This window comes from Gymnodraco acuticeps, unplaced genomic scaffold (assembly GCF_902827175.1).
Source record: "Gymnodraco acuticeps unplaced genomic scaffold, fGymAcu1.1, whole genome shotgun sequence".
Lineage (NCBI taxonomy): Eukaryota > Metazoa > Chordata > Actinopteri > Perciformes > Bathydraconidae > Gymnodraco > Gymnodraco acuticeps.
Window position 1 is genome coordinate 2,834,312 of NW_022990673.1, and position 15,851 is coordinate 2,850,162.

The 15,851-nt window shown below is 37.7% G+C and overlaps 1 protein-coding gene and 1 long non-coding RNA gene across 2 annotated transcripts; both read left to right on the forward strand.

The window, feature by feature from the left end:
* Window positions 1-2,124: 2,124 nt before the first annotated feature.
* On the forward strand, window positions 2,125-4,826 carry LOC117555034. Its single transcript, XR_004570351.1, has 6 exons — window positions 2,125-2,503; window positions 3,180-3,274; window positions 3,376-3,502; window positions 3,808-3,891; window positions 3,970-4,040; window positions 4,378-4,826. It is a non-coding gene; the product is annotated as an uncharacterized LOC117555034 (long non-coding RNA).
* Window positions 4,827-7,043: 2,217 nt separating this feature from the next.
* alkal1 (ALK and LTK ligand 1) lies at window positions 7,044-13,441 on the forward strand. The gene is made up of 6 exons (XM_034229741.1): window positions 7,044-7,122; window positions 7,404-7,685; window positions 9,700-9,753; window positions 10,414-10,497; window positions 12,014-12,087; window positions 13,337-13,441. Exons 2-5 carry the CDS (start codon window positions 7,415-7,417, stop codon window positions 12,076-12,078), a joined length of 474 nt encoding a protein of 157 aa, XP_034085632.1. The 5' UTR covers window positions 7,044-7,122; window positions 7,404-7,414; the 3' UTR covers window positions 12,079-12,087; window positions 13,337-13,441.
* The last annotated feature ends 2,410 nt before the right edge of the window (window positions 13,442-15,851 follow it).

Genomic DNA, 15,851 nt, shown 5'->3' on the forward strand with positions numbered 1-15,851 from the left:
GCCACACCGTTTGAGACCCACTGAGAACTTAGACTAAGTTAACTATCTAAACACTCAGAGAGTCCTTTACCTCACCTGAGCTGAGGTTATCCCGAGCTTGAATGACACACAGAGACCAATCAAGGGCTTTGATTTATGATCTGTATGACAGTGGCCATGTCGGCAGGCCACATCATGTGGACAGCCAGTCACTCTGTGTGAGGCAGGCCACTTAACAGGCCAGAAGGAGGCGAGATCAGAGCAAGGGAGCGAGGGATCATTGTCCACAAGTTAATCGAACGCAGATGGCGTCGTGGTCACGGACGGAAAAAAACTAAACTAAATGGCTCGCGAAATATACTTGGGCGGCCGTTAATATACCTGGGCGGCTCGCCCAGGTATAGTCTATGTGTGGGAAACCCTGGAATGTGGCAAAGTCCACACCATTTACATGTCATTTAAAAAAAAAAATTTTTTTTTATAAAAACACTTGTATTTGGATGAAATGATTACCTATAGTGATAATAAAATTATTTTTACAGTATGGTACCTGAAAAAGGTCAAATGGCACTGATGGTATCCAAATGTGCCCAAAGGTCCGCCTGGACTACTTTTTGCTAAACCTCTCTAAAAAGGCCTCAATCTTGATACAGGGTACTTATTATATGTTATACTTTGGATTCCTAAAGCTTTTAGTCTACCATACCATCATTCAAGGGTGGTTTTCACTATAAGTAATGGGGGTTTTTTTTAGGCGGAGGTAAGAATTTACCTTTTTTTTCATCTGAATTTACTCTGACACAGAAACATCTATATTGATTCTGACACTTCTACATCCAACTCACAGATGTAACCTTGCTTTGATAAAATAAATTATTCATATAACCCTTTTAGAAGTTAAGTTATAGTCATTTGTTTTGGGCATAGCATTTTTGAGCCTGAAACCTGAAAAACAGGCTCAGGGCTTAAGAGGTTAAGAGATCCTCACATGCTATCTCTTTTAAAAAAGAAGTGTCCAGTCAACAACAAAATATCAGTGATTATATAGTGATAGTATATTTTTCATAAGCGATGTGAAACATTAAACTTAAAAAAAACTCTGTGAGGGCCTAAGATATTCTACAAAATAATATTTAAAAACATTTTAGTTATATTTTTCATTAGTTTTACCAAAATAACTTGATTTAATTGTATTTAAAATAACATTTCCAAAGAAATAAATCCTTCGTATCCGCCTATTCAGTTTCTGTTGGAATGTGAAGTGTTAAATGAAAGAAGCCCCTCTCTGCGAGTCTGTGAAGACAGGAGCTGTTGGGCGTCCACTCCAGCTATGAATTCACAGAGGGCCCGCTACGGCCCCTACACTAAAACTAAACTAAAACGAGAGAGTAATGTCAAATGACAGTACAATTGACCAATCATATCTTCCCTCTAAATGGGTGGGTGTTATTATCGCGGACTTTATGACAAGTTCCGCCCGCTGTGCAACTTTTCTTGTTTCCATAGCAACAACAACTTCCTGTCAACAGCGTTAACTCGCCTTCAAAATAAAATCATGCCAAATTACACTTAAGACATACAACTGCAACGAAAGTAACAAACACAATGCAATATCCTTTTCAATTTCAAAGAACACAAATAGGGTTATTTACAGGTGTTGTTTTGTGTGGTAGAGGGTCGCTTTCATTGATGCGTTTTGCACCCCGGGCCGTTGTTTTTATATTCCGCTGAAGTATACGCTGCTGTGACATAATAATTCGAGGGAAGGGGTGGGGGTCAGAGGGCCTAGGTATAAAAGTCACGGCTCGCCACTGCAAATAGCCAATCACACAAACAACATGTTGCTGTGACTGTGAGCATTAAACAATTAACATTAAACTAAACAAACACAACAGTACGTGATTGTCCTTATAAAATAAAAACATACATTTTGTCCACCGACATAATATAGGCACCTTACCCTCAAGAGATCCTCACGTGCTATGAGAATCTCCCACAATCCATTGCCGTAACAAAGCTAATGCAGGCATATGTTTGTGACACTAGATGGCGCAATTGTGTATGTGCGTGTGGGGAGTCTTGCAGTAGAAAATTCGACTGTAGCGCCGCCACTGTGGGCTAAGCCCTGAATGTTTCCAGGTCCAGGCGACACCCCTGGCAAGAGCTAAAAAAGGTGAGTGAAACTGATTATTCAAAGTATTTTCATCCCTTTAGTATTGTAGGCTTGAGAAAGGAGACTGAACTCTGTCTAGGCAACTTCCAGTGTTATTATAATCATGTATGTCGTTTTTGGAGACATTTGTGTTGTTTTTAACCAATACATTTAGAATATAAGCTACCCTTTTGTTCTTGTTCCTGTTGAGAAAAATGAATACTGTGTAAATGAAATTATTGTTTTGCACCTGTATATTATAGAAAATAACACTTATGTTTACATATTCCCTAATTTTTTCAGGTCACATTTGATCTATATGATGGAGCCATTGGATTTGTGAATATAAGAAATGTGCATTGGAAGTTTGTGGTGAGTATCAGCTACTCGTGTAGTCATACTGTAGCTGCTTTTACAGCATGTATGTTTTGCTCAGGGTTTGCACATTTGAAGTTCATCAACTATTACTTTGAAGATGTATGATTACATTTATTCAAATGCATACAACTAGATATACATTGCTATTAAAAAATATTGTAATGCATTACTCATATGCTGTGACAGAGTTAAGACTAAAATGTGTATCTCATGCAGCCTCATTTTGTAAATGCATCTTTGCCTCAGGATTGATTTAAAAATGCTTCTTTTAGTTTTAATGTCTTCATGTTCTTCATCTATATCATAGGGAAACAATATAAAATGTAGTCCAAAATAAGTACTCATTCAAACATTTCTCATTGGTGGTCGCTACTGCTCCACTAAAGATTTGAGTCTTCTCTCCCCAAATTGTGCAACTTTCTTTCATCTGATCTGACATCTTTAATTATTTCAATACTTTTAAGTCTTAATTATACCCATTTAAAATGGGTAGTTATTATTTTAGTATTACTTTTAATAGCTTTTTTAACAGTTGAAGTGATTTTAATAATGTGAATCTATTAGTTAACTGTGGTTTTCATTTTTGAAGAAAAGCTGATACATTATTGTTGCTGCTGACATATTGAAAAAGGTTTGGTTTAATTATACCGTATGCTACTTTTTAAAACAGTACCTCCATGCCCTTTCAAACCACATTTATGTGGTTGATCCTCTGCAAGGGTCAAATGAAGTTGAGGACTCCAGAAAGGCTGGTTACAATTTTGGGTAATATAAAATATATTACAGGAAATACATTGGTTAAACGCACATTTGGTAAAGGCAAAGAGTAAGCGCCAATTACTTTTTTTTCCCCTATTGTTCTATAGAGAGTATTTCAAGATGCGCCGGAACAGACTGGGAAAAGAGGACTGGGTTAACATCAAATGGCAGCCTGGAAAAATAACCCACACCTTCCAGAAAGATGCCACCAGTTGTGGAGCCTTTGTCATGCAGGTGATTCAATGCAACATGTTGTGTTCATTAATAATAAAGCATTTTATTTTAAAGGGAAATTCAAACACACGTCATAACGTCATGTTATTTTACCATCTGTCCAGATGGCCAAGATGACAATGACTGGCTTATCTATAGCCAGTTGAGTAGCACTTGAAATGTTTGACTCTATGAAACCTGATGTACTTATATGATTCTGTTTTCTTCAAGGTTGTGTCTTCCTGGTCGAATGTACTTATTGTAAGTCGCTTTGGATAAAAGCGTCAGCTAAATGCAATGTAATGTAATTTCCTAAAATTCCACAGACGTTTCACATCAAGTCATCAAAACAATGTCTTCAACATACAGTATACGAAGAGACATGGAAGAAGAAATTCTCAAAGGATCAGGTATTAGCCAAAAATATGAAATGAATATATGGATGGCTTCCTGTAAATTGAACAGTAATACACCGGTTATTTTTTCAGTTTCAAAGGATGACTTCTGTTCCTTCTGTGGAATTGAGGATCTGCCCACAACTGCTGTTGATGCTGTTTGGGTGAGGCTAAATGATGAATTATTTTGAAACTCCAGAAGATCATCTGAATAGTAGATAATAGATCATCTGGAGTTAGATTTCAGGAATAACATAAAAGTAATGACATTTTGTATATTTTTATGCATTACAGGTTTCCTTTTGTTTTTCTTATAATTTGTTAAAAGTTTTAGCACAGCACAGAGAAACCTGAATAACAACAAGTATTTATATATATATATATATATATATATATATAAAAAAGTATAATCTCTATAAAATATAAATGAATATGCCTGCTTTACAAGTGTCCTACACTTTACATTTTCTTAATATCTTTGTTGTATTTATCCCCATGTAGATTCAGTGTGAAACTTCACACGCAGTGCCTCGGAATGACTGCTGCACGAATACCCAAAAAAAAGATCCCGTGGTATTGTGTGTTGTGTATCCTCCCAAACTAAAGAGGCTATAGGTGAGTTTGTGTAACTTTTACCAGAGGTACCAGGATTTGGGGAGGTAAGGCTTGTAGTTTGAACTACTACCACAGTAGAAGTAGTGCGCTTACAAACGGCATGTGGGGGGAAATCCAGCCCAGCCAGTGATTTGAAATCGGCAAAATGAAAGCTACATTTTGTACAAAACAAACAAAAATCCAGAAAAAAGCTTTGCTAAAGATTTTGGGCAACTGAAGTAATGATTAATAATCACCTGTCCATAGTTTTAAATTGTTATATTCTTAATTAAGATGTTAAATATATTTTCAATTACAGATTAAAGTAGTCACAGATGTTCATGATGTTTTCCATGTCTGACATTAGATTGTAGATTTGTTCATTAATATTGTACAGTAAGATAGGTGAAAAGCCTGAAATGTTTTATTTTTCAATGTTAACTTTATTTTGTCAGTCTGTTCCATCTTTCACCAGTAGTTTTCCATTCACCTGTCTCACCTGTTAACCACACCCACGTTTTTGCTCACTCTCTTTCTCTTCTGCACCCATTAGCTTCACTGCCAGTATTTAAACCCTCACCAGACACACACCCGTTGCCAGATCGTACTTTGCCTTCATGCTAGTCTTTCACATGTTTGTTATCAGATTGCCTACCCGGTTCCGACCCTGCCTGTCCCCGACCGGCCTGCTCTGCCTGATCCCTGATCCTGCCTGTCCTTGGACTATCCTGCCTCGCCTGCTCCCTGACCCTGCCTGTACCTACGTTGACCACCCCATCTGCTCCCTGACCCTCTGCCCGGCCCTGACTCACCTTCTGTCCGCTGTCCTCTGGTTCGTTTGCCTGCACATCATCCGGCTGATACTGTTCTGTTATCCCTCTGCTCTGGTATTATTACCAATAAAGTTCATTACCAATACTCCTTGGTTTCTCGAGTGCTGCATTTGGGTCCTTCATAAGATTGTGACCATTTTACTGTTTCATAGCTAATGAAAAAGTTATTTTATGTCTTAATTTATATATAACATACTGTATATACAATGTGTAACATTGTATATACAGTATGTTATAATACATTATAAATCTTCCCCAAAATGATTCCAAACCATACTATTCCAAACTCTCTGCTGTAGTATGACCACCAGGAGACTATTGATGTGTGTAGTGAGTTTGGTAGAAATATACTGTATAATAGTGAAGTGATTGAATATTATTGTATTCTCTTTTTTCGGAGTTGCACTTTGCAGACGGTCCCTGAGCACACGTTTCTTCTCCGGCTGCGGATAGAGACCAATGTAATGTGTCCAGCTCGGAGGACGGCGCATATTGGCTTTTTTTGATCAACATGCGATTGTAGTTCGTTGTCAACCTTACCACGGTACATAGGAGACGTATCTGTGTCTGAATAACGTTTTGTTCATGAGTTATTGATCCGTGAAATCCGAATCTGCCAATATCGTTCTAACTTTACTCAACTGTAAACTCTTTAAACTGTGCAACAAGTGAGACAGCGTCCTTTTTTCTTTGGATAAAAAAAAAGGCAGTAAAGACGAGTTTTTATTCTAATATAGCCTGCTTCAATTGTTTGCTCGCATTCTATTTAAATGTTAATGCGATCGGTGTATATCTACCAGCTCGACTCGGCAGACGTATAGCCTCATTTATATGACGACGATAGTCTAAACTTTAAGTGACAAAATATAAAACAAATTGCAGACTTCATGAATGTATTATTAAATAAATCCTTTAATTTGATTGATTCACTATAAAAGTAGGGCGTGCAAAGTCAGCAGTAGATTTTTTGACTCATTTTTAAACACATTTACATTCAAATCTCAATTTTTTTAAAAAGCTCATTCCAACTAATGTATAGGTGCCGGGTGGCGGCTCGTGGAGGCGCATTATCTGCCGCGCTTAGGCGGTCACAAGACTTGGAGATCGGTGAGCAAAAACATCGACACGCTGTCAGGTCAGCCAGAAGCGTACAGGCCACATATTCTTCTCTGACTCCAACATCCAACAAGTTGCTTTTCTGGAAAACTACTTTCCTGCGCGCTCCTGCGCCACGGTCTTTTTATCAATGGATTTGTTACTGGGAGTTTTTTTTTTAGGTTTTAAATCATTATTCTGTACGTAAAACGTATTTTTATCTTGAGCTCAATATTTCTCTAAAACTACACAACTAGTGATGTTTTGGTGCGTAAAGGAGGGGCGCATGCCAATAGCGAATGCCACTGGATGAAATTACACCAAAGATGTCAACATTGCTTTGCCACCCCACACGAAATCGATTGTATTAGGTGGCTCCTCGTATAAATAGGGACGCGTTATTTCAAGAAAGACGGTGGTGAGCACAATCTGCTGTTCTCTCTCTCTCTCTCTCTCTCTCTCTCTCTCTCTCTCTCTTCTCTCGCTACTCTATCTCTCTCTACTCTCCTCTCTCTATCGCTCCTCTCATCTCTCTTCTCTCTCTCTCTCGCTCTCTCTCCCTCTCTCTCTCTCTTCTCTCTCTCTCTCTTCTCTCTCTCTCTCTCTCTCTCTCTCTCTCTCTCTTTCTCTCTCCTGTCCGGACCTCAGACAACGCCTGGAAGGATTTTGCTGAAGACAACTGTGTCCACTCTCCAGGACATAAGCAACTTTACCTCCTAAACTAGTAAGTCTAAAGTTACATTCACTTTATTACCTTCCCCTTCACTGCTGCCTAAGTAGAGTACATTATATAATGTCTGGTGATTCATTCCACTTGTTTGTATGTAACCTCTAAAAATGTTGTTGTAATTGTAAAGATGTGAGACATTTCTAAAGGCAAGCAATCCTGATAAGTCTGGTGTTAAGACAAAGTGTACAGCTATCATTCAGTGTTTTTATTTAAAAATATTTAAACAGACTCAATAGAAAGCACCTGTAACAAAACTTGTTTGCTCTTGTTTCCAGACAGTGAAGTCATGCAGGTGGAGAGGAAATGGCACATTCTGTTTACTATATTCTTTTTGCTCATCACCTCGGGCCAGTGTATGGACAGCAAGGTCGTCAAGCAGAAAGAAAGAAGGACCCTGTTGGATCTAATCTTACAGGTTATCAGAGAAAGCCAGCAACGGGACAAAACCGTCTCCAGACGCTGTAGCAGTGGACTCTTCACTTCAGCACAAGACATGAAGTCCACCTCCCGTGAAAAGCCTTTCTATGTTCATAGGCTGGATAACAGTAGACTCATAGGTAAGCTGATAAGATTTATTTTTAGGACCTGATCATGAAAGTATAATCCCCATTTTGCTGTGGGAGACAGCTGTCATTTGTCTGTACATCTTATTTAGAAGTCGGTTGACTTGGTGCATGCATGTTAATTCAAGATTAATAGAGCATAAAATAAGTTTTGCCAAGTTATAAATGTTATTTTTGCAAGAATGTGCTTAAAAGACAGCGTCCATTGCTCAGATCCTTCAGTCTTAAAAGGTCCTACTACGCATGTAATATAGGCTGGCTTTGTCTTTATCTTAGCCATGTCCAATGTGTCATACTTGGTGTTATAACTACTAACAGATACATTTTCACCACTGTCTTAGACACATTGCACATTGCAAGTGATTGATGGACAGATACGTGGATAGGTACTATAGGTACTCATGTAGGAGGAGCATCGTTGCACCGAACTTGTGAATGATTCATTCAGTGTGATTCATTATGAAATCTCGAACAAGAATGATGAACACCCACGCACGCACACAAACACACTGTGACGTCCCAGAAAGCGTCTCCAATCGCAAGCATCTCCGCGAGACATATCAGGCACAGCCGAGAGACGAGACTGTGGTTGAGTCACATTCATGTAATGTACAGCGCAGTATCAAAGCCCCTCCTTTAGACTGTGAGGAGACTTTAGAACCGGCCAGTCCAAGTTACTGATTCCAGCTTCTGAAAAAATCATCTTGGTGCAGCTCAGACTTTATTGGCTCAAATAAATCATTATGTCCGGACTGGAATGAAGCCAGTAAAGTATGTGAGTTTAATAAGAGCCAAGTGAACATGATGTGTTGTTTATCTGCAACCTCAGATTCTCTCTTCCATCACTGTCCATTAGATCATGTTTCGAGAGGTTGCACAGGCATTGTAAAGCTCAAAGTCTCGGCCCCAGCTTAAGTACCTTTCTCAGACCACTGACTGGATGGAATTTATCTTTTGAGGATATTAAAAGCTGCATATTAGCAACTGGTGCGTGTGACACTTCCAAAAGATCCATGTTCACGCAATGATAGATGTTTTGAACACAATCAGGGGGAAGGAGAAACATCTGTAAACCCACTGATGTGTTCACCCTGTAGTTGGTTTTGCGTGTTACTCAAAAGCCATTGCTGTGTCTTCATAATGACATCTTGATCGTACACAATGAGGGGGATGCAGAAACATCTGTAAACCCACTGATGTGTTCACCCTGTTGTTGGTTTTGCGTGTTACTCAATAGCCATTGCTGTGTCTTCAGAATGACATCTTGATCGTACACAGAGAACAACAGGGAACCGTTTATTTCGGTTTGATCTGTTACGGTTTCTCTTTTCACTGGTACGCCACAAGATTTCAGCTTTAGCCTGGCACCCTTGACCTTTTGTATATAATTCTTTGTTGACATGCATTTATTAATGCCCGGTAAAATACCAATAAACTCATAAAGTACAAATCGCATTAACTGGCTTTGTGTACCCAGGCTGCCACTTTCAATGTTCACATCTCGGTCTTTTGGTTTTGGCTTAATGGCTCATGTCTACATCTCTTTTTAGAACAATAAAATCTATCGAGTTTCCAATAGGTGTGTTTGTCCTTTTTCATTTGGCTTAGTTGCCTTGATTATTTTGAGTTTGAATACATTTCCAAAAGATCCTTTGCTAGTTTTTTAATTGGCCAAATTGTTCTCTTTCTTCCTCTTCCATACAGTTACAGCGCTACAATGGTCTGGGGGATAATTTAACGTCAGCACTGTATGCATGCATGGATTTATTCTGATAAGCATTAAACTCCCAAACAATAATCTCTTTAGCTTGTTTGAGTTGCCAATATGGATTTTGTGTTGAAAAGAGTGGGGGTGGGGGTTACCATTACCCATGAAAAACCCCGACTGACACCAGTGACATTGACAATGACAATCATCGTCATCATAACGACTGTGTGACTATTTTAAGTTCTCACTTGTTGTAAAATGATTGTTGATAGACAAGCTAACAGTGATTTTCTTTTCCAGAAATTGTTCCTAGAGATGTAAACATGAAAGGAAAATTCATTCAGCATTTCACAGGTAAGAAAATCACAATCGCAACAACATAATGAGGGTAAAGTTTCAACCTTGATTGCATTTCACTGACGTCCTTTCCAGACATTGCAAAACTATTTTATCTAGAAAACCTTTCAGAGCATAGTTGTCACGTTTCCTGTGCAATTTTTGGCTGGAAGTTCTTAGTTCTTAGGTTACCCTTTTTAGAAAATAATTCCTGTAGGACAACAAACAACATACAGTATGCTTAGGTGTTGGGAGGTTCATTAACACTGGAACTGCTGTTGGTCAGAAAGAGGTTTGGTATTAGAAATATGGGGCAGCAGTGCAGAGAAACAGCACATGGTCTAAAGCCGACAGAATTAAGTTGAAGCCAGTGCAAGGTTAAGCTGATTATTTGTCTCAGGTCCTGTGAGTAGACTTCATTATTGGTGTGAAAATCTGAAAGTTTAAATGTTGGTTCAGCAACTCTTAGAGGTGATTATATCTTAAGACTCAAGTCCTCTGTTCACTCAGTCCAGTTGAACCCTGACTCCTTAACCATGTCTGCGATAGTGTACTGCACACTGTGGATCACACACAAATGCACCTAACTGAGAATTTGTTATGCAGTACAAGCCTGCAAAGTAAAAAAAAGCCCTTGAAATATGTTTTATGTTGCCTGATAAGACCTTTTCTATTAAGCAGGACCAGTCAAGTTCTCGTCGGAGTGCAGAACACACTTTCATAGACTTTATCATAACACAAGGGATTGCTCAAGACCAGCATGTACGTATGATTTTTTTCCTCTCGTGTTTAAAATGTATTCCAAGAGCAAATGTTTTCTGCTTTTTTCAATCAGATTCTTACTTTGAGTGGTTCCCATATGCATTTTTTTTCTGTTGCCATTGTTGGAACAGTATTAGTTATGTTTTACTGAGTTAGGTGGGGGGTTTGTTTCTTTCTTGTTGTGCTCTTTTTACTGGTTTTAAATGGGTGGGGCTTCACTGCAAAAAAGGTTGAAAATGTGACGTACTTCCACTCATCGATCAGGATTTAGCAATATTTTAATCAAGATGTGATCCCAGTTGGTTGAGCCATGCCTACAATGAGACTAACTGAGTTTTTGAGTGCTAAAAAATGCAAGAAAATTCAAAGTTTACGTTTTTTTCTCAACTTTGACTCTTGACTTTTGGCATTTTTAGTCATAAATACATTAGAACATTTTAGAATCAAGTTTTAAAGACCTTGGCAACCATTTTGACATGCAGATTAATGTTCAATACTGACATTTGAAGAGTTTCTACTGAATGTAGTCAGGCCTTGTTAAAATGCTGTCCAAAATTTAAAATATCATATTAATGCTCTGTCAAAATAAATATGGATCTAAAACAAAATGATCAGCTGTTTTACATATTACAATTGTTTCTTACTGACCAATTACCACAGGTTGCATATTTCTGTGATTTGCAAGAAGCTCAACCAAAAAGTTGCTTTTAAAAATATGTTTTACCATGCATTGCAACCCCTTGAAGAGACCCAAAACCTTAGGTTGGGAACCAAGCACCCAGAGCTATAACCACAGTTAGCATACTGATGGAGCAATCATTCTTTCTGGGATGTTTACATCTGGGAATTAAGTAGATGACGTCAATAAAACATCAGAAAATGATTGTAGACAATTCTCCCCAGTGACAGATGGATATCTGTTGGTTACACTTGCCTTTATTGTGGACAGAGTAAATCAAAGAGAGAAGCTCATCTTGTTGTGCTGCGTCGTGCATCTGTGAGGCAGTCATGTAAGCATCAAGTCAGACTTAAGGCATAATAATATCCTGCTGCGACATACGGTAGGTAGTTCAGTTTTAGTCAGACAAGGAGACGGTGTGGACACATTCAGGATCCATTTGTTAGACTGGAATGATGTAGAGTATTTTATAATACATGGTTCATTTAATCATGATAATATTACTGATGATATGAGCATGCAGAGCTGCTCCGTCAAATTCACATTGCAACTTGAACTGTTGCTCAACCTCTGACGTCAGTACTGTCATATGTCTTTTTTATTGATTTGAACATTTCCCTCCCTTTGAATGACATTTGAATGTTGAGAACAAGTACGTCATTAACTCAGTTATGACCTGTATCATTGTTTACAGCTGAATTAGTACGTGTAAGGATGTTTTCCTGAAGAATCCAGCTATTTAGAGAGGGAAATTATATTGTGTTGCTTTAATTACAAGGTGGTATGATAAAATCATAATAATATTTTTGTGGCTTCTCTCCAATGTCTTTTTTTCAGATTACAAAAGATGTGCAAGATTGCTAACACGATTAGCAATGAGTCCTCTCTGCATGCAATCGTAGATGTTGCATGTGAGTAAAAGTGTTTTTCCTGGGTGGGGATTAGTTCACTCTAATAACTTGTCAACATCCTTTAAAGTGTCAAAGTACAAATGGTAAATAAATGAATTAGACTAAATAAATGAATTAGACTTATTTTACTGTTAACAAACAATTAAATTAATCCCAATAATGTTGAATACGTATTTAATGGTATGATTTTGCTGTTCTATCGTTTTTTATGTGTGATTTGAAATAATTACAAATAATTGTATCATAGCTGAAGATAACAATTACATTCTGATTACATTTGTAAACGATTAACAGTTTACTATTGCAAACATTATAGCATTGAATATGCTATATTTAGGATTTGTTGATGATTATTGAATGATTTGCAAAACCATACCAAATATCTGCTCCAATAAGCCTTTTAATGTTTTAACTACAATGTCTTGAAGGGGTTATCAAAACATTTGCTAATCATTAACAATTTATGTTTAAATGTTGTGTGCAACAGTCATCTGTTAAAATACCATAAATTAAAACTTTAATAATAATAAGTAAACATTGTTTATCAGAATGTCTTTGTTAACAGTAAAGTAAGTATTATTGAAAGTTTATTAGCTATCAATTTACTATTTATAAATGAGGTTATTTAAAAGAATGAACACAGGTCAACTGTGAGTGTCAAAAATATTCCTACATGCTTCCATTAGACACACTCAACCTTAACACCTCTTTTAAGACAAGGCTATGACTCAGACAATTGCCTGTAGTCATTTTAGACGTAGTCCCCGTCATCCCTTTGTTAGGATGACAGCAGATCTGACCTTTAGTAGGTCAAGATGGAGAGTGATTACTGCGAACAAGTTCATCTACACAGGTGGCCATTTCAGTTTTTCACAGTATAAGATTTCTGGTGAGTATAAAAGCTGAAGTAGCTGACACATTCTCAGGTATTCAGTTTCGCAAGTGAATCAGATAAAATATCTCTACTGTTCTGAGAAATCTGACAAATGTATATCACTATCTACTTTTAAAGGCATATAAAGTGATTCATTATATCATTATTTAGTCATCCTGAATGAGCTTCGGCATACCATCGAGGAAATCCAGCAATGGCAGGCCAGTAATGACCCTCTTAAGAAACTGACGACACTACTCATATAGAGGATGTTAAGATGTGTCTTTTAAAATACCAGACAGTATTCCTCTTGAACACAACTTTCAGAAAGATATTTACTGTGATCTAATTTAGCGTTTTCTTATTTCTTTTCAGGTCCCAACATAATGGAAGAGGGAACATTGTGTTGCCAAGGAAGTGCCTTCAAATCCACAGCAGTCATATGAACATTGTCGAGTTTATTGTGTTTCTATTTTTGTTGTCATTATTGAAATTGCTGATGGACATTGTTGAAACAATGAATGGATGTGCTTTTTATTTTAATGTACCTGTATGTACCATATATTTGTAAGGAACCATTCATTTAATATTAAATACACCTATTTATTGAAATGGTGTGCCTAATAATTTCATAATCATTCAAAATCTGATTATTGTGGTTATAAAAGTCATATCTGGTGGAGAGGAAGCAATTTGTCTCCTTAAATATGAATTTATTGTCTGCTACTATGCTGATATCTTATTCAGAAATTGGTCTGAGAGATCCGTCATCTCTTTCGTTGTCTTCATTACGTTTGATTTGGCACTTGAGTGATTGCTGACAATGAGAACATATGGAATGACAACAGTGGTGATTATGCACTGCAGTATTGAACAATAAAGAATATTGAAGCACAGCACATTTTGCTATTATTGGAGCTGAAGGGAATCAGAGAAATATGAAGAGGATTCAGAATAACTCTGTCAAGTGTTGAAATGAAGGCTCAACATTCATCCCAGAACTCCACTCTGTAAACATTTAAAAAGCGGTAAACAAAATTGGCCTTTGTTACGAACTGGCTGCAGTGGGAATACTGTTTTCTTTTCTTTCTGGCTCGAATATGAATTTATTATTTTTCAGCACCTCATTGAAGCAGCTCTCTTTCCCCGTGCCTTAGATGTTTCCATGGCTTATTTCCCTCTAAAAACAATTTGATGCAAAAGTTCTGGCTGTCAATCGAAGCTGTCAGATCTCTTGGACTCAACAGGATGTTGAGCAATTTGATCTCGAAAGAACCAAATATACAGTACTTTGGATAAGATCAGAAAAGATTAGGGAACGTCTTAAGTAATCACATGTTCAAGGAATTTTACATTTGTAGTTTTTAGCGGAGATTTATTTGTGGAAATACAGTATGTGGTTGAGTGAAATGAATTTTTTGACAGCATTTCTCTGTGTTGGAATTCAACAGACACTAAAATGTAATGGCTGCCACATGTAGAGATTGAGATTTAGGAAAACATTTGAGTGGTCTCAATTTCTTTTTTCCAGAGCTGTACATTTCTCTGTAAGCGGATAATCATTGTTTTACCTTTTTCCCGAGTGTCGTTTGCCTTGCCAAACGTTTGGCAAAGGTTTCTTTTATCCTATAATGAGGTTTAACTATTTCCATCAAACCTGTTCCAGATCATCGTAATCCAATGAAGGAAGTATGTCTGCTATAACAGACCTCCGGCAACAGACCACTTGTTAATGGTTTGAAATCAGATACACTTCGAAACATAAACATAATGTCTAACTTGTGTCAGTAAACAATATGTATGAGATTTGTAAGAGGTTACAACTCACTATCTGATTTCAATGGTAGATAAAGGCGTCAAAGCTGCCATATAATGCGACTCTTGATCATTGTTTATTTCTGCAGGGGATTTAAATGAACTTCTCTTACAGTAACAGGGTGCCCTAAAGTCCTGACACAATAAACAGGATGTAACATTCTTCTTCTTGTCATGTTGTATCATGTGGATAAGTGCCTGGGGAATCGTTACAGTGATTGTTTTAAGGGTGGTGAAATAAATATTGGGCCCTGCACAAATGATGCTGATAGACTATAGGTTCATCAATCAATCAATGTTTATGTATATAGCCCAATATCACAAATGTTACATTTGTCTCAGTGGTCTTCACAGTGTGTACAGAATATCAGTATGACAATACGACACCCTCTGTCCTTAGACCCTCACATCGTGGAAAAACTTCCAGCGAAAACCCACAGTTTAAAGGGAACATGGGAGAAACCTCAGGGAGAGCAACAGAGGAGGGATCCCTCTCCCAGGACGGACAGACGTGCGATAGACACGTGTGTAAATCGAAGAGATAATACAAGGTTCTGAAGGAAACATCCAATAAGCCAAAGATTACAGCAGCTCAGTTCTCACGCCAGCATGTCTCTATAGACTCTGGATTGTGCATTATTCAACACAGTTTGGCTTATTAAGAGATTAATAAAAAAAGCATTCTGGGGAAGTAGTCAGTTCAAAAGGTTGAGCTGAAAATCCATTACAAAAAATCATGATACCTTTGGTCCATGCAGTGTTTCCAATTTTATGTGAGATGGCTCTTGTTCTGAAGGGCCATAAAATGTACAATTGTCTCTCTCCTACAAATCACAGCCTCCTCAGGAGCAACAGGAGAGTCCCTCTAAGAAATGCTCCATCATAACTGCTAAAACAAGGACTTTTTCTGTCACCCTGTATCATGATTACCTTGGACAATTAATGGAAACGGGTGATGTTTTCGGCCCAAGCTATAAAAGGATTAGGAAGCTAAAAATACGACTTTCACCACACAGAGAGGCACTGGGGAACCCTTTCCCTCCAGGTGGGCAGGGCAGGGACACCAGATCCTAAT

What these genes read in the sequence shown, in the direction of transcription:
- alkal1 (XM_034229741.1), top strand. Translation starts at nt 7,415, where the DNA reads ATGCAGGTGGAGAGGAAATGGCACATTCTGTTTACTATATTCTTTTTG. An exon ending in ATTCATTCAGCATTTCACAG is followed by an intron (nt 9,754 to 10,413) that starts GTAAGAAAATCA and finishes TTTTCTATTAAG; the next exon opens with CAGGACCAGTCAAGTTCTCG. An exon ending in GGATTGCTCAAGACCAGCAT is followed by an intron (nt 10,498 to 12,013) that starts GTACGTATGATT and finishes TCTTTTTTTCAG; the next exon opens with ATTACAAAAGATGTGCAAGA.